The sequence below is a fragment of the Sus scrofa genome, chromosome 1, assembly GCF_054392235.1.
Source record: "Sus scrofa isolate SSC_HxYL_T2T_F1_AM1 chromosome 1, Sscrofa_HxYL_maternal_Yorkshire_Landrace_v2.0, whole genome shotgun sequence".
Classification (NCBI taxonomy): Eukaryota; Metazoa; Chordata; class Mammalia; order Artiodactyla; family Suidae; genus Sus; species Sus scrofa.
In genome coordinates this window covers 27,425,168-27,451,611 of record NC_139383.1, presented here as the reverse complement: position 1 = coordinate 27,451,611, position 26,444 = coordinate 27,425,168, and the positions used below count along the sequence as shown (strand labels likewise).

The following is a 26,444-nucleotide window of genomic DNA, read 5'->3' as shown; positions in this document are numbered from 1 at the left end:
TACTAGTCTGGTTTGTTACTGCTGAGCCACGACGGGTACTCCCCCAGTGTAGAGTTTTAGAAGGTGGCTCTGCTCCCACTGCCTGGTACACATTCCTTTCAGATCTCGGCAGGGTTCCTTCATGTCATTCAGGCTCTGTCTCCACACCACCTCCATATAATTCTTGCCCCTCCGTTTACACCCCCTGGCTCTAGCCCTATGCTGTCTTCTTTTTATTTCATAGTACTTATCCCAACCGGGATCCATTATTTGTTTACTTGTCTGCTTGTTTATTGAGTGACATTTTCTTGAGACACACTGCAGGACCACAAATGCTATATAAAAGAATACCTACATTTTCATTTTTTTGTATGTGGGAAGCCTATATTTAAATAATTCTGAGTCGCCAACACATAAAGCAGTAATAGAGGCCTTTTTGCTTTTTTTTTTTTTTTCTGTGAACACTGAATTTACTTTTCCTTCCTGTAAAATTATACAAACCCCATGTTAGGCAGCAGCAGTGCTGACCGCTGGCTTTCTATAACCAGAGAGGCTGGCATGGGGTACTCAGATGAATGGATGAATAAGGAAAAAGGTATCAAAGAAAAATTAAACTTTCATTAGACATACTCATCAGAGAACTCATTTTATAGAACTTAGAGACTTCCTTCATACCTTGAAATATCTGAATATATGCTTTTTTTTTTTTTTTTTTTTTTTTTTTTTTTTTTTTTTTTTGGCCATGCCCAAAGCATGTGGAAATTCCCAGGCCTGAGACTGAATCGGAGCTATAGCAGTGACAAAGAGTCACATCAGTGACAATACCAAATCCTTAACCTCTAAGCCAACAGGGAACTCCCCCTGAATATATTTTTTTCTTCATTTTTTAAAGTTTTATTGATGTATGGTTGGCTTACAATGTTATGATAATTTCTGCTGTGCGACAAAGAGATGCGGGTACACATGTACACGCATCCATTCTTTTTCAGATTCTTTTCCCATATAGATTATCACAGAATATTGGGTAGGGTTCCCTGTGCCAAACAGCAGGTCCCTGTTGGCCAGTCATTCCATATATCACAGTGTGCATATACCAATTCCAAACACCCAGTCCATCCCTGCCCCCCAATCTGTCCCCTTTGCTAACTGTAAGTTTATTTTCAAAGTCTGTTAAGTCTGTTTCTGTTATACAAATAAGTTCATACATATCCTTTTTTTAGATTCCACATGTAAGTGATATCATACAATGTTTGTCTTTCACTAACTTCACTTAGTATGATAATCTCTAGGTCTGTCCCTGTTGGTACAAATGACATTTTTTCATTTTTACAGCTGAGTAATATTCCATTATGTATATGTACCACATCATCTTTATCTATTCCTCTGTGGATGGACATTTAGGTTGCTTCCATATCTTGGCTATTGTAAACAGTGCTACAATGAACACTGGGGTGCATGTATCTTTTTGAATTATGGTTTTCACCAGGAAACTCCCCCTGAATATATTTTAGATATAAAACAGAGAACATAAAAATGAAACCATTTAAAGTGGTAAAGTAGTCATGAGTGTTATATAAAAGTATTGGAACTAAAGTAATAGCCTTTGTGTAACTAACTAATGCCCATTTTAATAAGGCACCCAAAGTAAGAGTTTATTTAAATATTTTAGTACATTAGGTACTTTAGTAATTTAGGAGCAAATATTATTTTGATTCTACTTTTACTTAAATACCCTAAAAACTGATGTCCTTACATCACACTAAAATTTAAAATTAAATAATCTGCAGGCATTTTAAAAGTAAGCTTCTTTGCCCCTGCAAAGTTTATTCTTACATAATATTTTAAAGCACTGGAAAAAAGTCATTACATAACAAAGCTTTGGAATTTTCCAGTCGCTTTTATTATTTTGATTAATTTTTATATTTTATGATGTCTTATAACCTTATAAGATGAAAACTGAGCCAAATGAAAACAGCCTCTGACTTTACGCTGCATCTATAGCTCTCTGAGGCATTCTTCCAGGATTCTAAGCTACTACTATGACTAATAATACCTTCTGCTTCCCATTAAAAAAAAAAAACAAAAAAAAACCATAGACTCTGACCACCCCTTTCACAATTTTAATAGGCATATCAAATAATTTTTGTAGTTAGAGCAGTCAGCCTAGATCCATAGATTTTGGAAGCAAACATTTTTACCCCTCCCTTACTTGAGCCTAGAAAAATCAAATACACAGAGACTAGCAGGAAGCAACTGGCAAATTGATAAGTTAAGGCTTTGTTTATACTCTAATAATTTATAAGTAATCAAATCAGGTTTAAGTGTTTAAGTGCCTTGATTAAAACTGTTAGTTCCCTCTGAGAAAATAAAAATATTTTGAGTTTTTGCACATCTTACATTCATGGTAGGAATCCTATTTTTCGCTTATGTTTCTACGTGCCACACCTTTGTTAAGCAGAGGCTTATGAAAGTAAATTGGTCTCCATGTAGCCTTACTGACTTGTTCATTCAATAAATATTTATTGAATCAGTCTTACATGGCAGGTGCCAGGCTGAACGATAGGGACAAAGATGAATAAGAGGTTGATTCATGAAGGTGCCCTAGTTCCCACTGCCGAAGGCAGGAATCAGTAACAAAAGTCTACATTGTAACCTAAGAATAACGTGGTCCTGAGATGATCTTTAAAGAAGAAAGTTTCCTAAAGTAGCCAGTGTATAAAACCTACACATAAAGCACAAGTTTGAGGATGCAAAAGACTATCCATACACAAACTATCCCCTATTTTTGAAGAGCAGGCCGTATGCACTATTATCATGGAAGAAGTCGGTAGAACTTTAAAGGAGAAATGAACAGAAGCTAAAACAACATTTTTATACATGTTTAAGTTACTGAGGCAGGGACTGAATCTTGAAAGTCTTTACCTAAACTTTTCTGTGTCTACAGGGACCAAATGAATGCAGTAAGCCACGAAAGGGGGCTACCATCACTGCCTAACTTTGAATCCTGTTCTGATGGGCACCAGGGACAGCAGGATAGGAAGCACATGGGACAATTCAATCAGTCCTCTGTCATTTGCGGAGAAGAGTGATACGGCACTTTTAAATGGTATCCGAATGGGATATTCCAATTGCCAGAAAATCGCATGAACATATCAGGCGAAAACAGCAAATTATAGTCAGCAGTCAATAACATATAATTGTCACCAGTCCATTTTTTCCCCCTTCCAAAAACAATGAAGGATTTAAAGGCAGTTAAGACTAGTAACTTAGGAGTTCCTGTGGTGGCTCAGTGGAAAAGAATCTGACTAGCATCCATGAGGATGAAAGTCCCATCCCTGGCCTTGTTCAGTGAGTTAAGGGTCCAGCGTTGCCATGAGCTGTGGCGCAGGTCACAGATGCAGCTCAGATCTGGTGTTACTGTGGCTGTGGTGTAGGCCGGCAGCTACTGCTCTGATTCAACCCCTACCCTGGGAATCCACATGCTGTGGATGCAGCCCTAAAAGGACCCCAAAAAAAGACTAGTAAATCTTACACTAAATTTCAAGGCACGTGCCATTGTACATACTGATCAGCTTTCCTTTTTAGTCATGATCAACAACTAGAACAAAAGGCTTTTCTGAATAAAGCTCTAACATAAGGTATTGCTCATGAAAACGATCAAATCATTAAGCCATATATGTTCAATGCATTGAATTCATGGCACTATTTGTTTACTCAAGAAATACTTACCAGACAATTACTACAGGTGAGCATCAGGGACACAAAAATGAAGAAAACTGGCCTTAATCTCACTTTAAAAACTAACAGTCTCAGCAGGGAGGCCAATCAGGAAAATGCAGCAGAAGCCAGCAGCAGCGGGCACTGGGGGAGACAGGAGAGGGAGTTACCAACTGCCCCTGTGGGGTGCCTGAGGAGAGGTTTACAGAGCTGACCTCTCAGAGGATGCAAAGGAACTCCCCAGGAATCGAGGGTAGTGAATTCCAGGCAGGAAGGAGGAAGGAGCCTAGAAGAATGGGTCCCATTTTCCCAAGTCGCTGGGTCTAGCAACTACCAGCACAGTAACACTAAAGAACTTAACAGGGGGAAAAATAAAATAGCAAATGGAAAATGATATAGGCACACAAAAATGGAGAGATCCCTGAGCTTGATTTATTAGAGAAACCATCCTAATATGGGTGAATCTAGGTCCACTCACAGGGCTTACGAGAGGGAGCTGAAGTGGAGGCAGATGGATGCCCAACCGGGGCAGACTTTGCATGCCGTGCTAAACAGGTTGAGCTTCCTCCTGCAGCTGGTCAGGAGCCCTCAGCAAGAAACTGCGCTGGTTAGAAAGCCGTTTCCTAGCAACTACTCAGACAGCAAAAAAGAGGAGCGATGGAGAAGGAAGGTAAGAAAGGTGAGCTACCAAACGGCCCTTTGAGAGCAAAGGCAGATAGAATGAAAGCATTTGGGGAAGACCACCTGGATCAGCAATTCTACCCCAAACTAAAGATCACCTGTTTTTTACTCACCAATAAAGGAAACAAAAGAATTTTAAAAATTAACTCTTCAACTTCTTTAAGTTTAAAATCCATGACCTTAAAAGAAGGGAGGCAAAGACTTCTGGTTTCTGATTTTAGCAGAGGGGAGCACTGTCTGTTTCCAGTAAGGGGCAAAAATAAGAAAGGAAAATCTATACTGATAGCCCAGCCAGAGAAGCACTGCAAGAAAGAGGCAGAGTAGCAAATGGGGAGGTGGGTGGAGATGGGAAAGAGCAAAGAGAACAACTGGCTTTGTATGGTTAAAGCTGGACACAGTTTGTGCACCAAATAGAAGAACCAATGCTTCTGCCAAATATAAACAGTACATTTGATAGGACACACAGCCAAGAACTGTCTGCCCATGTTTGCACATGACTCTCAGGTGTTCTGTGAGCAAAGATTAGAAAGAAAAGTTGGCGCATGCTCCTCACTGGTTCAGCCAGCCGTGGATGGTGCCAGAAATAAGGCAGAGAATGGGGGTGGAGGGGGCAAGATAAAGCAGGTGGAGGGCTTCGAGCAGGAAAAGGACAAAGGAAAAGTAAACTTCTGGTTGAGTTTCTGAAGCCAAGTAAGGGGAACGCAGCAAGGGGAATTACTCAAGAGAAAGTACCTCCTGTACTGTGTCTTTATCTCTTTGGAAACTTTAATGCCGCTGCAAACCTCCCTGCAGGTTGCCTGCAGATTAAACCAATTCATAAAATACATGCCCATATCTGCACCTGACCTTCGGGTAAGGTCTCTTGCCCTTCCTCTTCTCAGCTCCTTGGGTAGCTCCCTGGGTAGCGGCCATTGCTACCACTTGGTCCTCTCTGTGACCCTACTCCTTCACTGCCTTGCTTTTTGCACAGACAGAGGGGGAGAAAATGACAAAGCCTGTCTATTTTCAAGGCCAAGATGGAGTAATGAATCTCGGACGCATGTTAGTGTACATAGGGTTTTTTTTTTTTTTTTTTTTTTTTTTTGGTCTTTTTAGGGCCCACCCACAGCATATGGAGGCTTCCAGGCTCGGGGTCGAATCAGAGCTACAGCTGCCAGCCCCACAGCCACAGCCACACCAGATCTGAGGAGCATCTGCAACCTACATCACTGCATCCGTCAATGCCACATCCTTAACCCATTGAGTGAAGCCAGGGATCGAACCTTCATCCTCATGGATGTTCGTCAGATTCGTTTCCACAGAGCCACAATGGGAACTCCAGTTTACACAGATGTTTACAAAGATTTAATCTCCACTTTTTTTCATATAATGATTCAGTGACGATCTGAAGTCCTTGATATAAAAACAGGATTTTCACAAAATTGTTCACTGCCTTGTCCACTTCAAGCAGCATCCAGGACAGATCTTCAGCTGTCCGGTCTCTGTTCAACCATCTCATCTCAGTAGACCCAAATACTCTGGGAAACAGGTCAGCTCTCAAGCACATGTTGTTCTAGTGGACAACACAAAGTCTCAGGATGGTATTTTGACAGTAAATGTTCTACCAGCCCCATTTGTAGAGAAAAAAAATCATAGGGGCAAAAAAATGTTTTCCATGCAAAGCATGTTCTTGCTGAATCCATTTGGGTACCTGGTCTTTTGAGTTTTAATTGCTTCTTTCTCAAACTTCAATGACTCTACTTGAGGCGCAGGCTACTCTCCGTGACTCAGCTACTCTCCGTGACTCAGCTACTAGGTGCCAGCGAAGCAGGCAAAGAGCTACTGACGGGTGATCAGCCCCCTGCATGTGCGCCCAGCCACGTGATGTGCAGAAGAAGCAAGACCATTCATGTGTTTCCAAAGATGGGCACTGTCGATCTTTAGCCCCAGGCTGCACATGCCCACTGCTCCACAGAGAAATCCCTCTCCTCTTGTGACTAGATGCTCACTGTAACTGCTTTCACCAAAAGAATGCAGCATGCACATGTCCTGAGAATTCTGAGACCAAAGCATAAGAGAACTAACAGCTGCCACTTCCTTCTTCCGAGAATGCTCACTCATGAAACACTCCCTCTCAGAATGCAAAACCCCATGTGGGAAGTCCAACCTGGCCGAGTGGAGAGGCCACGAGGAGAACTGAGGCCCCTGCAGAGAGCCTGCACCAACTTCCCGAGATAAGAATGAGCCCTCTTGGCCAGCCTGGCCCAGTCCAATCACCACATGGCTGCAGACCCAACCAAGTGCATAAGAAATGGAAGAACCAGAGTTCCCGTCGTGGCTCGGTGGTTAACAAATCCGACTGGAAACCATGAGGTTTCGGGTTCGATCCCTGGCCTTGCTCAGTGGGTTAGGGATCTGGCATTGCCGTGAGCTGTGGTGTAGGTTGCAGATGCAGCTCCAATCCCCGGGTTGCTGTGGCTGTGGCTGTGGCCGGTGGCTACAGCTCCGATTGGACCCCTAGCCTGGGAACCTCCCTACGCCGTAGGAGCGGCCCAAAAAATGGCAAAAAGACAAAAAAAAAAAAAAAAAAAAAAGAAAGAAAGAAATGGAAGAACCGCCCAGCTGAACCTAGTCAACCCTAGTAAATTGTGAGTGATAATAACAGGTTGCTGTCAAAAGCCACGGCACTTTGTAGGGCTTGTTACGCAGCCAACAGGAAAATGAAACAGATTTCTCAAAAAAATATGTCAACACTGTGATAATATAAATGTTGCCCACTCCTTGCATGTTTAGCTCTCTGTCAATTCTCACAATTCTTCACAAAGCGTAAATATAGGCCTTCTCATGGGCAGAGAGGGTATGCGAGGCAGAAGTGAAACTCAAAGCAGACCTCCTAATCCTAAGCATGTGTTCTTCTACCGCATCTCAAGAGCTGAAACGTGTGAACCCTTTGGGGTCATCTCTCAGCTCCCTGCAAATCTGTCACTTTGGGCACCACTTTTGCCTCACATCTGCTTCCAGAATCATGTCCCTCTCCCAGCCCAGGTAGCAGAGAACTTTTTAAACAGTATCCTAAAGGCAGGAGTCATTGGTAGGAACCTCCACAACCAAAATCAAAGTTAGGAAGCAATATGACAATGAAGCAGAAGCACAACTAAGAGCCTCTTGGTAGATTCACACCTCAGATAAAGTATTGGATTAAATGGCCTCTAAAGTCCTTTTTATGCCAGCAGTCTCTGACCTGCCAGGCACTGTGCAACGCTACTTGCATGCAAAATCCCATTGAACCTTCTCAGGAGACCTATAAGGCAGTGACGGCTTTGACCTCCATCTCAGAGATGAGAAAATAAGGCTTAGAGAAGTAAGGACCCAGAAACAGAAAGTGGCAGGGTCAAGGCTCAAGCTCAGAGGTGTATCCGAGCTGAAGTCCACGTTTCCCTCATTACAATACATGACTTCTCTCTGTTCTCGAGGAAGACATGATTTTTTTTTTTTCTAGTCCTCTGATCAGTGGAGATAACAATCCACTGAACATTCCAGGAAATGGCTCCTGTCCCTGAAAAGTCCTCCCAGCTGCACCACAGGTCATGAAGTGGTCAAGAGTCTACCTGGTACAGCATACAACCCAGGAAGCTGCAGCTGAAGTCAGGACCCCTACCCCCCCTCAGCAGAGGAGTCAGAGCTTGTCCAGAAAAATACCTCACCTGCAGATCCACACCAGCTGTTCCCAAGAGCCTGTTTCTGAGTTGACGCTCTGGTTTCCCGTTCAGAACAAAGCCAAGCAATAACTCAGCAAAGAATTGTCCAGAAGAATGACCTCTGGGATCACTTCACAACTTAAAAACAAACACAGCCGGGCACCACTGGTCTCATAGCCAAGCAGGTCAAGTTTGCTGTTTCAAACATCCACACCTGCTTTGCCTCGGTTCACCCATGGTAATGGACTGGCTGATTGATTACTGGCGTTTTTGACTGAGACCCTTCATTACCAGACACAGCAGTCAACAACTGGGTTTGGGAGTACAAGGTATAGGATATCTGGCTCAACTAGACAGGTTGGAATGTGTGGTTGGTGACAGAGGTCATTAAAAGATTTGCAGAAATGGGAGTTCCCTTTGTGACACAGTGGAAACGAATCCGACTAACCCAAGAGGATGGGGGGTTCGATCCCTGGCCTTGCTCAGTGGGTCGGGGATCCAGCATTGCCGTGAGTGGCAGTATAGATCGAAGACCTGGCTTGGATCTGGCATTGCTGTGGCTGTATGTAGGCCAGCAGCTGTAGCTCTAATTTGACCCCTAACTTGGGAACTTCCATGGGCCACTGGTGCGGCCCTAAAACACACACACACAAAAAAAAAGATTTACAGAGCAGAGAGCATGTCATTGCGATGGCTCGAGTCAAAGTAACAATTCAGACAAGATTTCACATAAGACCAACATAAGACAATCTCAGGCAATTTAACTCTAATAAACTCTATTTCTCCATCTAATACCTTAACACCAAGATATTGAGTCTGCAAAACACAGAGTGCTAAACCACTCACCTTGGAAATATTTACAGACTTGGAGTACTTCTAGAAAGAGCATGAACCAATGAGCATGTTATAGGAAAATGAATGTTTCAGTATGTTTTTTTTTTTCACAAAAATCAGATTTTCTATGTTTTGTATAAGAAATCAAATCACAAGGAAGAAGTTTATCACCACAGTAACCTGTTCAAGAACTATTTTGACTTTTTACATTTAAGTATTCAGATTTTAGGCAATAAGCAGATAAAGGTAATTAGTGATTCCTTACTTATTCTGAATCAGATTCTACTAACATCCCTAATTCTGACAGGTGCCAAACCCACGAGAAGGAAGAACAAAAGGAAGGAAGGGAAGAAGAAAAGGAGATGGAGAGAAATAAAGGAGGAAAAGACGTGGAGGGGGGGTTCCCATCATGGCTCAGTGGTTAGCAAATCCGCCTAGGAACCATGAGGTTGCGGGTTTGATCCCTGGCCTTGCTCAGTGGGTTAAAGGACCCGGCGTTGCCACAAGCTATGGTGTAGGTTGCAGACGTGGCTCGGCTCAGATCTGGCATTGCTGTGGCTGTGGCATAGTCCGGCGACTATAGCTCCGATTAGACCCCTAGCCTGGGAACCTTCATATGCCACGGGTGCAGCCCTAAAAAGACATTAAAAAAAAAAAAAAAAAAAAAAAAAAAAGGAAGGGAGGAAAGAAGGGAGAGAGAGAGGACATGTAATCTGTCAACCCCTGGGTATGTTATATGACAATAAATGCCAAAACTCTGAGAACTGTGCAATCTATGGTTCAATGATCAGTTCAACAGTCAATAAATGAAGAGCAAAACTTGAGACTTGCTGTCATAAAAGCCAAGAAAGGTAAGAGAAACAGGAAGGGAAACATTTTAAAGAGAAAGTAAAGGTGGCTATCAGGGACAGTTTAAAATGGTAAGAAGACCCAACTATCTTTTTTGCAGAAATGAACAAGCCTCAGATACATGTGGCAGTGCAAAAAGAACCAAAATAGCCAGAACAGTCTTGAAAAAGAAGAACAAAGCTGGAGGTCTCACACTTCCTTTTCAAAGTTCCTTCCTTTATACAAAGCTCAAGTAATCAAGATTATGTAATAGCTGTATGTTTATAAGAATAAACATACAGATCAATGGAATGGAACTGAGAAACAAATTTATACATTTATAATCACTGATTTCTTTCTTTCTTTCTTTTTTGTCTTTTTAGGGCTGCACCCACATAGGAGTCGAAGAAGAGCTGTAGCCGCCAGCCTACACCACAGCCATGGCCGTACCAGATCCAAGCTGTGTCTGTGACCTACACCACAGTTCACTACAGGGGATGCCGGATCCATAACCCACTGAGTGAGGCCAGGAATTGAACCTTCGTCCTCATGGATACTACTTAGATTCGTTTCCACTGAGCCATGATGGGAACTCTGTATAGTCAATTGATTTTTGACAAGAGTGCCAAGAAAATTCAATGGCGAAAGAATGAATGGTCTTTTCAATAAATGGTACCGACACTATTGGATATTCACATGCAATGGAATGAAGGTGGACACCTACTTCGCATGATATAAAAAAATTAACTCAAAATGGAACAATGACCTATAATCAAGAGCAAAAACTATACAACTCTTGGAAGAAAATATAGGTGTAAACCAACATGACCTCAGATTGGGCAACAGTTTCTAATGTAAGACACCTAAAGTGTAAGGGGCAAAATAAAAAATAAATTGAACTTTATCAAAATTTAAAACTTTTGTGCTTCAAAGGATACTATCAAGAAAATGAAAAAAAACACAAAATGGTAGAAAATATTTGCAAATCATATGTCTGATAAGGGACTTATATGGAGACTACGTAAAGAACTATTACAACTCAACAATAAAAAGATGAATTTTAAAATGGGCAAAAGATATGAGGAGACAGTTCTCCAAAAAAGATATGCAGATGCCCATAAGCACATGTTCAACATCATTAGTCATTTGGAAAATGCAAGTCAAAACCACAAAGAGGTACCACTGTTACCACCCACTAGAAAGGCTAGAATGAAAAAGACAGACCTAACATGCACTGGTAAGGGTGGATTTACACTGGAGTCCTCATTCATTGGTGGTGGTATCAGAATATGGTGTAGCCACTTTAGAAAATGTTTTAGTGGTTCTTCAAAAAGTTTAGTTAACATATGAACCAGCAATTCCACTCCTAGGTATACAATTAAGGGACTTGAAAACATATGCCCACCCCAAAACTTGTAAATAAATGTTCACTATAGATTTATTCACAGTAGTCAAAAACCTGAAACAACCCAAACGTCCATCAATTGATGAATAAGCAAAATATGTTATATACCCATATAATGGAACCGTGTTCAGCCAGAAAAAGGAATGAAATATTGACACTTGGTTACAACATGGATGAAACTTGGAAACATTATGCAGAGCCAGTCACAAAATGCCACATGCTGTATGATTCCATTTATATGAAATATCTGAAAAAGCAAATTCATAGAGACCAAAAACAGTAGTTGCCAGGGGCTGGGGAGAAGAGGACATGGGGAGTGATGGCTAATGGGTACAGGGTTTATTTTTGAGGTGACAAAAACATGCTGGAATTAAATATGGATGATGGTTGCACACTTGGTGCGTCTACTAAAAAGGTGAATTTTATGGTATAGGTTATATCCCAATTTTAAAAAGATTTACAAAAATAGAAGAGAGAACTATACAGAAATGGGTTAGAGCAACAGTAAACAAACAAATGAAAAACAAATAGGAAACCAAAGAGTAAGACCAGCACCTGAGTATCCTGTGGGCAGAGACCATGTCCTAGCCGCCTTCTGTCTCCAAAGTCTGGCACATGACACAGACCCAACCAATGTTGGGTGAATGAACGAATGTATGAATGAGTAAACAAATGAATAAGTGAGGGAAAAAAGGGGCATCTGGAGCAGAGAGCTACTACCTACATCAATAATGCTAAGCACAACTATGTGCTACACTATAAGGAAAGTCAACGACTTTCATAAAATAAAAACTAAATGGCTGTGACTTAAGTTTGCCTCTTTCCCCAAAGGAAGGGGAGGCCATGGAGGGGATACTTTCCCTCCAAGAAATGGGCTGGGGGGCATTAGGTCAGGAAAGGAAAAAATCACTTATAGAAATAAGGGGTGCAGTTCAGACTGGCATGAACAAATATCATGTGCTATTTAAAGAAATATGTTGGAGTTCCCGTCGTGGTGCAGTGGTTAACAAATCTGACTAGGAACCATGAGGTTGTGGGTTCGATTCCTGGCCTTGTTCAGTGGGTTAAAGATCCGGCGTTGTCGCAGACACGGCTCGGATCTGGCATTGCTGTGGCTTTGGCGTAGGCCGGCAGCTACAGCTCCTGTTAGATCCCAACCTGGGAACCTCCATATGCCTGGGGAGCGGCCCTAGAAAAGACACACACACACCCCCACAAAAACTAAAGAAACACGTCTATAAGTTTCATACAGTTCACAGGTTGTTTCCTTTTGCCAATCTTGGTACCTTGGGATACAGACACATTGCTTTTCCTACATCGTTACGACAAAATTAATTCAAGATGGAGGAAGGAGTCAAGTGTGAAAAAATCTCCTGAACCTTCTAGAACAAAATACCAATGAATAATTCTCAGGTCTACACACGAAGCAAGAATCTACAATTCAAAGCAAAAGTTTAAGTCCCCAGTGACTTAGTTTGGACTATAAAAATGTGTCAGGCATTAGTATAAAATTAAACTAAACATCAAACTCAGGAAATAAGGTCATGCACTGAGGGAAATAAAGGATGGATATTCCTAATATGTATATAATTCATGATTATTTTGAAAGAATCTGGAGAAGGTTTCTGGTTTTGAAAATTGGGTGCCATTTCTCTAGGAACTAGAGAAAGGGATCAATTTCTGTAGGGAAATGAGTTTGAAGGTATCTGTCCAACCATACGCAGGTCTGGAGTATACATCGGATGGTGAAACCTACAGCTCTGGGGTCCTGAGCTAAAAAGATATAGTAAGGAGACATCTGACACCCCCAAAAAAAGGCATTTCGTCCATTTCACATGGATGAAAGGAATGAAATCCAGCTGATCTCCCCGATCGTTGCTAGAAAACTGTACCACTACATCTTGCTCCTCTGATCTTTTTATTATTATGATTACCATCATTATTATTATCAAAGAAGATTCTGTACGGTCTTGACAACTCAGTAGTTAAAAACATGTTCTCTTTGGAAATGCTATTTTAGAAAATTCAAGTTTCACCCTGAGAACTGATTTTCAAGACAAGTTTTTAAAAGATTTGACTTGGTAATGGTTTCCTATTATTAAAAAAAAAAGAAGTGAGAGGGAGAAGGAAAGAAAGAAAGAAAGGAAGGAAGGAGGGAAGGAAGAGAGGCGAAAGGGAGGCGGAGGAGGAGGAAGAAAGAGAGAGAAAGACCTTGGTCCTTGGTAAAGTCATCCTTAGGTAAACGAAACTTTTCTAAGCTTAGGTTTCTAAGGAAACGTGTTCCTCCCCTCCTACTCTGGTAAGGGTGACACAAAAGATTAACGGCATCACCAGAAACATCAACATCAACATCAGAAATAGGTATCCTTCACTGGATGCATAAAAGACAAGGCTGCAAGAAGCTGATGCCAAGATAAGCCAGTAAAACAATAGTAACTATTCAGATAAGATTTTTTTTTTTTTTGAGAGGGTGGGAGCTTCTTTCCGAATGGACAAAGATTACCAATGAATGAGCCTGCCCCATCCTGAGAGCTCTTCAAAGTAATCCAGGGTTTATACCAGTAATGTAGTCAGAATAGCCTTCCACTTGGGAGTGGTTTGGAACCCAAGGTGAAGAAAGCCTAAAAAATAATGGGAGTTTAAAAAAAAGGGGGGCGGGGTTCCCACTGTAGGTTTACAAAGCAAGATGGCACGAAGCAAAAAGATCTCTTTTAAAGAATCGATCACTTTTACTTCTAAGTGGCCACTATTGTATGCAGTCAAGTGTTTCAGGTGGCTGAGGAAATTATAAAATCATTTTTGGTCCCAGTTCTTATTCTTGAAGTTTCAAAAGCCTGTGAAATCCAGCCACTGGAGAAAGAATGAAAAACGTCTCTAGCTGAACGATCCATTTTCTTAGCAAACACTTTCACTTCCTGAACAAGTCCTTCACTTCTGTAAACTGAGTTCCGCCAGTAAAGAACTCTCTACTTAAGCTGCATCAAATTTATCTAAGTTACGGAATCTCGGAATCTCGTAAGGAAAAGCAACTCCACTTTTCACCTAATTAGAATGAGTGAGAAAACAAATACACGTAACAAAGGGTCATGCTCCGGAGTTCTTTCTGGAGGAAAGTGGCTGGGAATTTGTATTCCATGTTCCCACAGAAACAACATTAAATAACACCTGAGCCCACAAAGGCTTACTGACCTCATCCAGTCTCTGAGGCATAAACACTGCCAGGACCAGGCAAGGTCCCTCATCCCTGGAGCAGGGTGCACTGCCTGGTGCACTGCCTCCAGCAACTGCCTTTTCTTTCTGCTTCTGTCACCTACACATTTCTTTAAAGATCCCTCTTCATTATCTGCCTCCCAGGTGTTCCCCAGCAATCACTCAAGACGCTATTCGGGAAAAGTAGCACCATCTACTCCTGAAGTTGCTCTGGCAAAAGTAATCAGGAGTTTTCTAATCTCTGAGTCCAGCGAGTTCTCTGAAACATTCGACCTTCCTGACTTCCGACAAGCCCTCTTTATGTTGCTTTCAACTAGCTCACTCTGTCTTTTTCTCTCTTTTCCACTCTCTGAACGTCCCCCGTCCACTGTCCTACCTCGTGACCGTTTCTCTTCCTCACTAGTTGATGCCATCTTTAAATGCTGGTGTTTTCTCAACTCCATCTTCTTTTTATTCTACCTCCCTCTTATGGGGAGACTTGCTTATTCTCATAATTTAAAACACCTGGCACAGGAGTTCCCATCGTGGCTCAGCAGAAACGAATCTTAGTCAGATTCCATGAGGATGCAGGTTTGATCCCTGCCCTTGCTCAGTGGGTTAAGGCTCCAGCATTGCTGTGGCTGTGGCGTAGGCCAGCAGCTACAGCTCCGATTCAACCCCCAGCCTGGGAATTTCCATAACTCATGTGTGGCCCTAAAAAGACAAAAAAACAAAAACAAAAACAATCACCCGGCACATAATAAGTGCTTTCACAGTTAGACTTCAAAACCCAATTCAAATATCACCTCTGCAAAGCCTTAGCCAACCTCCTCCACACTTCCTTCTTCCCCAGAAGAATCCTCTGTCAGAGTTCCCATCATGGTTCAGCAGTAACAAACTCAATTAGTATCCATGAGGATGTGGGTTCGATCCCTGGCCTTGCTCAGTAAGTTAAAGATCCAAAATTGCGGTGAGCTGTGATGTAGGTCGCAGACATGGCTCGAGTTGCTGTGGCTGTGGCTGTGGCCTGAAGCTGCAGCTCCGATTTGACTCTTGGCCTAGGAATTTCCATATGTCACAGGTGCAGCCCTAAAAGCCAAAAAAAAAAAAAAAAAAAAAAAAGGAAGAAGAATCCTCTGTCACTTGTGTTCTCAAAGCATCTTATATACACCTCCAGCATAGCAATCAGCACAACCTGCTCATATTTATGGGCTGGTCTCCTGCACCGGAATATGCACCCCCTCAGTGAAGGGTCCATTTCACTGAAGTCTATTCTCTAAGCATCAGTAAGTGTGGCCACTTCACGGTCAAGCACAGATCTATGGGTCGAGCACAGATACAAAAGGCCTGGGGGATGTCAAGTTCCATATAATGTGCTCTTTGCCACCTAGGAACTTAACTCACACTTAAGTAGAAAAAGCAGATAACAAAATCAATAACTAAACACAAGGAGGGGAAAAGGCAATATCCATTCACCCAATCCATCAAAAGATATCTAGTGCCTATTATGTGCCAAGCACTGTATTAGGTAATAGAGATACAGGATAAACAAGACAGACAAGGAAAAGAGACATAGAATTATGCTTTAACAATCCTTTAAAGTACCTGAAACTGTTCCTTCTAGGTCAGACCTCTCTAACAAAGGATTTCTCATTGTCCTACATCATTAGACCTGACTTTTTTGGTTTTTCCTTCTCAGTCATTTCAATATGATGCAAGCCTTATGGACCAATAGTGTTTTGTTTGTTTTGGTTTTTTTTTTTTGTTTTTTTTTGTTTTTTTGTTTTTATTATCCCCTAAAGAATCAAGTAAACAAGTTAAGATGTGTTTAATGGCTTTTAGGAGGTTATTTTAAGAGGAAATAGACTAACATAAACATGCAGTAAAAAATTACACAGGTCTCAGAGAGACACTAAAAGATAGAAAGTTAAATAGTTCCACAATTATTCTTAGCTTAAACGAAAAAGAATGCAAAGCTCCAGTTCATAAATAACTATGCAATATGCTGGATTCAGGAAGGAATTTTCCTGGTGGCCACATATTAAGCACACGTTATGGCTCAAATGTTGGATAATACTTTCTTCTATAGCTAAAGAGGACAATTACAAGTCTTGAGAAGGTAACTCTCATAGACCAAATATAAAGTCATTAGAAGCATATAAGCCAGTCCAAGTCTTAAGGGAGCTTATTCTAGCATTTACACCAAGTCACTGAAAACTGAAAGCAGATTAGGGCCTTGGATTCTCCAATCACTGCTTTTTCTCTCCTTTAATGCTCTTAGAAAATCTTCTCAAATTAAGTTGGCTTATCCTCTGGCACAGAACTCTGTTTAGGGAACATGCTCTTGCTCCCCTGACAAATAAACCAAGGAGAACCAACTAAAAAGAGTGGAATTTGAAAAAAGAAAAATCAGGGCTGCTTCATACATCTGCCTCTGCAAACTTACTCTAATATGTCTAATGATATTTTCAAAGGAAAGCACACACCTAAAATAAAGGTGGCCTGGGAAATGAAGGCATGACGATATATAAATGTCATTGCACACTTTTGCCTCAAAATTCCCAAGCAGTATCACAACATAGTGCAACAGCTTTTGTGTCAACAACCCTCTTGTTTCTAAGGAGGATGTCTGGCCCTTCATGGGCTATTCCAGATTTAAAATGAATGGAGGAGTTCTTTGTTGGCCTAGTGGTTAAGGATCTGGCATAGTCACTGCTGTGGCAAGGATTTGAGCCCTGGCCAGGGAACTTCCACCTGCCATGGGTGCAGCCAAAAAATAAAAATAAAAAATAAAAATGAATGGAGTTCCTGTCGTGGCTCAGTGGTAACAAACCAGACTAGTAACCATGAGGATGCAGATTCAATCCCTGGCCTCACTCAGTGGGTTAAGTATCCGGAGTTGCCATGAGCAGTAGTCACAGACATGGTTCAGATCCTGCATTGCTGTGGCTGCGGTGTAGCCTGGCAGCCACAGCTCTAATTTGACCCCCAGCCTGGGAACTTCTATAAGTCACACATGCGGCCCTAAAAAAGGCAAAAAAAAAAAAATAAAAATAAAAAATAGAACAATTTAAAAATTTAAAAATAAACAAAATTTTTAAAAATAAAAAAATGAATGGAAATAGGTAATAAGAATCTCCCAGCCTGAACAATCAAGAGATTATCCATCACAAAGAATGTTCACTATATATTTAATAAAATGAAATCTGCTTCTTTACTAAAACCTAACTAAATGCAGAGTCCTGCGCTCCATGAAGCTTGGAAACTGTGAAGTAGCACTTTCCAAAAAAGAAAAATATGTGCCAATGTTGGAGCCAAACCAGAGAGATACAGTAATATCTTAAGTTTAGTTCCAAGTGGCTAAGTGATTTGGCTGGCAGAGAAGAGAGTCACTCTCATGATATCAAGGTTTTACCTTCTCAAAGATTTCCTAAATGCACACTGAATGGTAGTCATAAATACAACCATAAAACTCCATACAAGTTACTTAAGCTCAACCATCTATAATTCTTGCCTGCCTTTTTTTTCTGACTTCTGTTGTCTTGAAGCATCTAAACTTTTAAACTTCCCATAAATTCAAGCAAGCCATACCCTAACCCTGCCATTAATGAACACTGATGAATATTTATACATTAGCAGCCTTTTTTTTTTTTTTTTTTGTCTTTTTGCCATTTGCTGCAGCATATGGAGGTTCCCAGGCTAGGGGTCGAATCAGAGCTGTAGCTACCAGCCTATGCCAGAGCCACAGCAACGCGGGATCTGAGCCGCGTCTGCAACCTACACCACAGCTCACGGCAACGTTGGATCCTTAACCCACTGAGCAAGGCCAGGGATCAAAACTGCAACCTCATGGTTCCTAGTCAAATTCGTTAACCACTGAGCCACAATGGGAACTCCATTAGCAGCTTTTAAATGCTCCTGCAATTTGCCTTCTTAATTAGCATATCTTTGTATCTAACTCACTCTTCAAAAGAACTTTATATAGATCAGTGGAACAGGATAGAAAGCCCAGAATTAAACCCGTGCACCTACAGTCAACTAATCTATGACAAAGGAGGAAAGAATATACAATGGAGAAAGGACAGCTTGTTCCATAAGTGATGCTGGGAAAACTGGACGGCCACATGGAAAAGAATGAAATTAGAACACTCCCTAACACCACACGCAAAAATAAACTCAAAATGGATTAAAGACCTAGATATAAGGCCAGACACTATAAAACTCTTAGAGGAAAACATAGGCCAAACACTCTCCGACATAAACAACAGCAACATCTTCTCACATCCACCTCTTAGAGTAATGACAGTAACGACAAAAATAAACAAATGGGACCTAATTAAACTTAAAAGTTTCTGCACAGCAAAGGAAACCCTAAACAAAATGAAAAGACAACCCATAGAATGGGAGAAAATCTTTGCAAGAGAATCAACTGACAAGGGATTCATCTCCAAAATTTATAAACACCTGCTGCCACTCCATACCAAAAAAAACAAACAACCCCATCAAAAAACGGGCAGAAGATCTAAAAAGAAAACAATTCTCCAAAGAATACATACAGATGGCAAAAAAACATATGAAAAGATGTTCAACATCACTCATTATTAGAGAAATGCACATCAAAACCACTCTGAGGTACCACCTTACACCAGCCAGAATGGCCATCATCCAAAAGTCTACAAACAAGAAGTGCTGGAGAGGGTGTGGAGAAAAAGGAACCCTACTACACTGTTGGTGGGATTGTAAATTGGTGCAACCACTGTGGAAAATAGTATGGAGATTCCTCAGAAAACTAAAACTAGAACTACCATTGGATCCAGCAATCCCACTCCTGGGCATCTATCCAGAGAAAACCATGACTCGCAAAGACACATGTACTCCGATGTTCATTGCAGCACTCTTTTCGATAGCCAAGACATGGAAACAACCTAAATGTCCATCGACAGAGGAGTGGATCAGGAAGATGTGGTACATATACACAATGGCATATCACTCAGCCATTAAAAGGAACGAAATAACAGCATTTTTAGCAACATGGATGAACCTAGAAATTATCATGCTGAGTTTAGTCAGCCATACAATGAGACACCAACATCAAATGCTTTCACTGACACGTGGTTTCTGAAAAAAGGACAGACTGAACTTCTTTGCAGAACAGATGCTGACTCACAGACATTGAAAATCTTATGGTCTCCAGAGGAGACAGTTTGGGGGGTGAGGGGATGTACTTAGGTTGTGGGATGGAAATCCTGTGAAATTGGATTGTGATGATCATTATACAACTACAGATGTGATAAATTCATTTGAGTAATAAAACAAACAAATAAATAAATAGACAAAAACAAACCAAAAAATGAACTTTGTGAAACAGTGTTTGTGATAAGCATGATTTTTGTCACTTATACCTTAGTGTGACATAAATCAATCAAAATAAATACTTATGACCAAGTGTGCCACTCATTTGACTACATGTCAGATAGACTAATAAACGCTCTACCAAAATACTGCTGGAAATTAAATGTTAAGTCAGAAGCATAGCTGACTATGCAAAGATTTCATATTACTCACAACCCTTAATTTGAGACTTTGGAAACAAAACAAAGATCTGCAGGTCGACATTCTAATAAACACAGCAAGATCAGTCCTTGGGTAACCCACTCATGTGTCATGGTTAATGATTAAATAAATGTTTGACACTACTGAATTTATAAAGGAAAGAAGAGTCCGGGACTCTGTTAAGAGTCTAGGCTGGCATTTCCTTTCCAACTTTATTTCAGGTTTACCAACTGCCAAGTGTACTTTAAGCACATAAACTACCGGCAGCTCTAAGTTGCTGGGCAAGAAAAGTTAAGCCAACTATTCTTATAACTCACGTGCAAGCTACAGCACTGTTCTGGAATTTCACTAGGCCAAGCCAAGCAACTTAACACCCCAACCCTGTTTTGCAACTAACACACACACACATACACACACTAAGAGATATGTTCAATTTTAAAGCCAGCCTCTGCCCGTCTACATAGTCTAGAAACCTCTGCTTACTCTGTTTACTACACGAATAGTAAACAGTAAACTGACTAAGGGTTAGTTTAGAAAAACTAAAATCCTACTGTCCAGATCTAAAGATCTAAATTTTCACTGGATCTACCAAAGCTAGTTTCCCAAGACCAAGTTCCAAAAATCTAGAAATTGCCTTGGTAGAGATATATACATCAACTGCATGTGGGTGACTCAAAAATAATTAGAAACGCTATGTAAAGTATACATTCATAATCTGGCTTTGAAACTTCAACGGCAATCTAGATTTCAACCTTAGTCATTTTTATGTATCCCATAATACAGATATGGTTCTGCATCAACACTAAGACATGCCTGCCATTCATGTCCCATTATCTAAATGGAATTTTGTTTGTTTATTATTCTCATTCTGGCCCAGCCATCAATAACCTAGCATTCAAGTTGACTATTTTCTGTCAACTAAAGATCAGACATACACCCAGGTGTCAGCAACAAGCAAACAATACAATTTTATTATGGACTATTGGCCTAAGGAATACTAAATTGATATTACACTGTTGGCATGTCAAAATTGCCTAAAACAGCCTAGATTTCTTTCACAACCTGAAAGATAAATACAAGAGAATTTAAATACAGATCAGGAGTTCCTGTCGTGGCTCAGTGGTTAATGAATCCGACTAAGAACCATGAGGTTGCGGGTTCGATCCCTGGCCTTGCTCTGTGGATTAAGCATCCAGCATTGCTGTGAATTGTGGTCTAGGTGGAAGATGTGGCTTGGATCCCATGTTGCTGTGGCTCTGGTGCAGGCTGGCGATTATAGCTCCGATTAGACTCCTAGCCTGGGAACCTCCATATGCTGCAGGTGTAGCCCTAAAAAGACAAAAGACAAAAATAAATAAATAAATAAATACAGATCAAATCCCACTACTATATATATTTCACATATATATATATATATATATAAAAGACTCTAAGTCTCAGGTAATAACGCCACTTGTTTCTATTATAATAACCCCTTGAAGTAAATTTAATGAGATTTTGTCAATATTTATAAAAGACTTTAAAAGCTTGTAATAAAACCTGGGTATTTATTTAAATAATTTCCAACGTGATACTGACTTGATGTAAAAATGAAGAGCCTAATGCATAATTTACAAGCGTGTAAGATTTTTATTTTCAATGCATTTTCATATCTATTCTAACAGTGATGAACACTGTTCTCACGTGGACAGTTCAATGAAATCACCCACATTCTGAAGTCCTTAAAAAAATTCCCTGGGATTGTTCACTATTCATTACTTAGAGCATCACCTTGCAGTAGTAGGCTCCCAATAATTATTTATTAAATTTTTTGATTCAGTGAACAGACTGTAAGATCATAAAAGGCAGAAACTGCACTCAACCTAATTTTTGCGCTGACCTTAGGAAGAAATCCTGCAGATTTTAAGCAGTCAACAAATAGCCACTAATGAGAAAACTGTAACCATGGAATTAATGATAATCTAAATGTTCTCAAAGAGAAAGTTTATGTCTAGGAGACAGGAGAGCGTAAAAGAAAAAGACTCTGGAATCAGACAGTCTGAGGTTCAAAACTTGGTTCTGACCCTTAGCGGTCAAGTGGCACTGGGAAAGTGGATCACTCTGCAGGGTCTCGGTTTCCCCACGTGTAAAACAGATCCACTGACGTTTTCTGCCTCATAAAGCCACTTTAAAGATTGAATAAGATTAGGCATGTAGACTGATTGGCACAGTACTGGCACACAGTAACACATCATGTTCATTTGGGTGTGACTCGCCTTAGATTGCAAGAGATCAAAGTAATATGTTTGGCATGTGGAGTTTTATAGCAATTTGCCAGCCCTCCAAAATATTATAAGCATTGTTTTTTCCAAAAAGTAAACCAATTTGGGAGTTCCCATTGTGGCGCAGCGGAAATGAATCTGACTAGTATCCATGAGGATGCGGTTTGATCCCTGCCCTTGCTCAGTGTGTTAAGGATCCATGTTGCCATGAGCTGTGGTGTAGGTCACAGACATGGCTTGGATGTGACGTTGCTATGGCTGTGGTGTAGACTGGCAGCTGTAGCTCTGATTGGACCCCTACCTGAGAACATTCATATGCTGCAAGTGCAGCCCTAAAAAGCCAAAAAAAAAAAAAAAAAAAAAAAAAAAAAAAAGGAAACCTATTTGGAGTGGTCTAGACTACTGAAATTAGTAATGAGATGAGAGATCTCATCTGGTGAGATGACGACTTCCCAGAATATGAAAAAGCTGGGTTTGCAGATGCTGCAGGCAACACCCTGGTGTATTTCTGACTAGGTTCTAGTCAAGCCCCCCTCTGGGAACTGATTTTTTTTTTTTAATAAGCACCTTTGATTGGGCTTCTAGCGATAAAACCATTTTACAATGCTTTGGGAATAGATATTAAGTTGTATAAAACAGATAGTCATGCAAAAACCACTTGTCCACAGCAATGCAAATGAATGTTGTTTGGTAGAGATACAATTGATTTCTACTCTGTAGAAAAGACTCTAACATTTATACTTACAGACTCGCCTCACAGAACTTTAGTCAATTTTGCATCTATCGGCAAATGCATTACAGCGTTCCTGATTGTGTGTGTGTGTGTGTGTGTGTGTGTGTATAATAGTTGCGTTTCAAATTCCTCTTTGAATTGATTTTAATGACTTACTGGTTTTCTCCTCACAGTAATCCTACCATCACGGACCAAGATATTGGAATGGATCCTCTTAAACAGCACATGTATTTTGAAATGGTTTTCACGACAGAGCAAAGTGTGGTACACGGGGGGAAACACCTGGATTATTTGGAAGTTGGAAGACAGGGGTTTGACTCCCTACCCAACCAACAGATTTATTCTGGCCAAGTCACATCGCCTCTCCAAGAAGTTCCCTCAATTGTGAAATACAGATAATTACATTGCCACATCTATTTATTTTCTGGAGCAAATAAGATGATCAAAAGAGGACCATAGAAGACTCGGCTCGAGCACAGTGCGTTGGGGATTTGACTACAGCAGCTCAGGTCACTGCGGAGGTGTGGGTTCAATCCCCAGCCTGGCACAGTGAGTTAAAGGCTCCAGCACTGCCACAGCTGTGGCATAGGTTGCAGCTGTAGCTCAGATTCAATCCCTGGCCGGGAACTGCCATTATGTCACAGGTGCAGCCATAACATTAAAAAAATAAATAAATAAAAGGACTACATTGCATGGAATAATATACATTTACATTATCATTCTGATCCAGCCACATGAAATTACCTATGCCCCAGTGCGACCAAATTATAAATTGGAAAATACCCAACTGGAGGTAAGATCTGTCTCAGCCCCTGGACAGTAGGAATCATACACCTAGTCATGGCTGCCTAGCTCTAAGCTTATTATTTGTCACAATAATAAACATATTAGAGGAGTTCCTGTTGTGGCTCAGCAGTAACGAACCCGACTAGGATCCATGAGGATGTGGGTTTGATCCCTAGCCTTGCTCAATGGGTTAGGGATCTGTCCTTGCCATGAGCTGTAGTACAGGTTGCAGACGTGGCTTGGATCCTGTGTTGCTGTGGTATATGCCGGCAGCTGCAGCTCCAATTCAACCCCTAGCCTGGGCACTTCTATATACCATGAGTGAGGCCCTAAAAAGCAAAATAATAATAATAATAAACATATTATAAAATTTGAATATGACATTAAGAGGTATTTGACATGTGACAGTCTGGGTTTACATAATTCTTTTGGGATGATTTTAAAATAAGAAATAGGGATAGCTAAGATTTTTTAAGACGGGCAAATTCTCTGGCTTAGGCAAATACTTGGTTTTATATGATTTAGAGTCAGACAGATGGCTTGACATCTACTGACAATTCGCTAGGGTTGCTCCCATCCACGCTTCTCTTTCTTGAGAGTTCTTAGAAGAGACTGAAAGTGTTGGAAAATACTAATAAAATTAGTCACAGCCACTTTTAGAGTCTTGCTGAACAAAGGAATATAACTTCCTTCCCGTATGAATCATACACCGAAGGCAATTGCTTTCCCCATTGTCGATCACCTACTGTAACAGAAAAGGTTTGCTTGTCATGGAATGTTTACTGCTACCTTGCGTAAGTAACTTCTGAGACATTTAAGTTACACAGATCTGCTGTGCTATGATTTGCAGCAGGAGATGCTATTAACATTTAAGTTTTCTCTCCTCCTTGCTGCGTCCCCTAAAAAATTGCTACAATGTAGCCTGGGTTCTCCCTCTTTTAGTTTTTATGTTTTCTGTAGGGGAAAAAAAATACAAAATAAAACTCAAATAAGATGTAAGTACTCACTTTTTAAATTTTTTGGGATAATTAGACAATTTTACAAGTTGCTTTTGTCTCATACCCTTTCTCCTCCAGTAATCTGACACATATTTTGATGAATTTCTTGAGTCAATATCTCCAGCCAGAGAGATAAGCCAATATACTAAAGCAACTAAAGAAGTCAATGTCTTAGAATCATCAGTAGATTTTTCAATAATTTAAAATCCTGCCTTGCTTTTCTACTTTTACGTCGCTAATAAAATTTCCAAATCTAATTTTGCTCCCAGAATATAAGGGGTAACTTTCTTAAACACAGCCAGTTTCCCCACTTATCTACATCCAAATGATGGGAAAGTGAGTCTGTTTTCTTCAAGATATACCTTCCCCAAGGCGGCTGGTTTCTTCCTGATACTCACAGAGCTTTGGATCCTGCATCTGCCCACTCCTACCTCATTTCCCACATTCTCAACTCTCATCTTGCCCCAGGCAGAGTAGGCTGCTGTCTGAAGGGACGACTTGGGGCAACAACTTGGAAAGAAAGCAGAACCAGTTGGTACCTGTTGGTGGAGAATTGCACATTCGTTGGGCTTTGCGCCCGTCCGTCTCCCTCTGCTCCACAAGGAAGCGGTGAACCAATTTTCTCCTGCAAACCAGAAACAGGAACTGAACGGGCCTCTAAGCAGGTCTCCAAAACAGGAAGCAGGGGACAGTCCCTGTAGCTACCAGAGGGGAACTGACTTGTAGCAGAGAACTCCCGGAGGGGTAGCACTGGCCAAGGCCACTGGTCGGACAAGGCCAGTGTATTTATAATTAGGAGCCTCACCTAGAGGTGGAACCCACTTGAACTACCAACTGATGAATAGCTTAAGCAGACCAAAGGACAGCAAGCTGAGGCAAGAGGCCAGGATCCCAGGAGCTGGAAACAGGACGAGTGGTAAGAACCCGTAGTTGAACATTTGGGATAAGAAACTGGGTGCTCTAAAAACAAATTTATTTCTGTGTTTTGGAGATTTCTTTGTGGCATTGTTTTTTCCCAGTTTTCTAGTAAAGGTCTTCTTTGGGAAAATATAACCTTGCCTCCAAGAAAGCAAGAGAAAGTACAGGGCTCTGGGCTCAGAGCAGATGGGCAATGACATGCCAGCATCAAAGTCAAAACGCAGATGGAAAACATGAGAGGAGCTCCACTGGGATATTTTTCTAAAAATCCTTTCCTAAACTTTTTCCTTATGAGTTTGCTCTTTTGAAAATTTTGCTAAAGCTTGTTTCCTGGGCAAAGAAGCAGTGACTGGAAGTGGGAAGGGGCTGGAAAGTGGTTAAGACCAGAGGTTTTCAAATACCCCTCTCGTGACTGGTATGATAAGGTTTTCATCCATCGTGGTGAAGTGGGGAAAGTAACAACAAATAATGTGTTTTTCCAAATGTTCACTATACCAAACAGCTATTGTTTATTCTAAGGTTATACCTACCCTAATTCAACATAAAAATGTTTTTTATTTTTAAGAAATGGTGGCAGTAGCTGGCTGATTGTCAAGTTTTCTTTTTCTGTCTTTTTTTTTTTTTCTTCTCTTTTTGCCTTTTCTAGGGCTGCTCCTAGAAAAGGATCCGAGCTGAGTCTGTGACCTACACCACAGCTCATGGCAACGCCGGATCCTTAACCCACTGAGCAAGGCCAGGGAACGAACCCGCAACCTCATGGTTCCTAGTCGGATTTGTTAACCACTGAGCCACGACAGGAACTCCTTTTTCTGTCTTTATAATATCCTTACTTGGAAAATAAACCATTGACAAACATATGTCAGTCTTCTGATTTTATTACACTGG

At 40.9% G+C, this 26,444-nt stretch overlaps 1 protein-coding gene and 2 long non-coding RNA genes across 13 annotated transcripts in view; 2 read left to right on the top strand and 1 right to left on the bottom strand.

Annotated features, from left to right (window-relative positions):
- The window catches only part of MAP3K5 (mitogen-activated protein kinase kinase kinase 5), a 254,320-nt gene that overhangs the window by 187,745 nt on the left and 40,131 nt on the right, over nucleotides 1-26,444 (bottom strand). For 2 of the 11 annotated variants that reach the window (XM_085025182.1, XM_085025193.1), the window contains exon 2: nucleotides 25,181-25,266. The exons of 8 other annotated variants lie outside the window; for them this stretch is intronic. In XM_085025182.1, coding sequence (XP_084881308.1) covers nucleotides 25,181-25,202 — 22 coding nt within the window. In that variant the 5' untranslated portion in view covers nucleotides 25,203-25,266. Of the gene's footprint in view, nucleotides 1-3,708; nucleotides 3,841-25,180; nucleotides 25,267-26,444 lie in introns of those variants that run through there. One more of the 11 variants, XM_021072516.2, reaches the window with a different exon arrangement.
- Nucleotides 5,435-26,444, top strand: part of LOC146405986 (uncharacterized) — a 436,419-nt gene continuing 415,409 nt past the window's right edge. The window contains exon 1 of the long non-coding RNA XR_014803169.1: nucleotides 5,435-9,513. This is a non-coding gene — a long non-coding RNA (uncharacterized LOC146405986). The remainder of the gene's footprint in view (nucleotides 9,514-26,444) is intronic.
- Nucleotides 25,328-26,416, top strand: LOC146405988 (uncharacterized). Its single transcript, XR_014803143.1, has 2 exons — nucleotides 25,328-25,557; nucleotides 26,206-26,416. It is a non-coding gene; the product is annotated as an uncharacterized LOC146405988 (long non-coding RNA).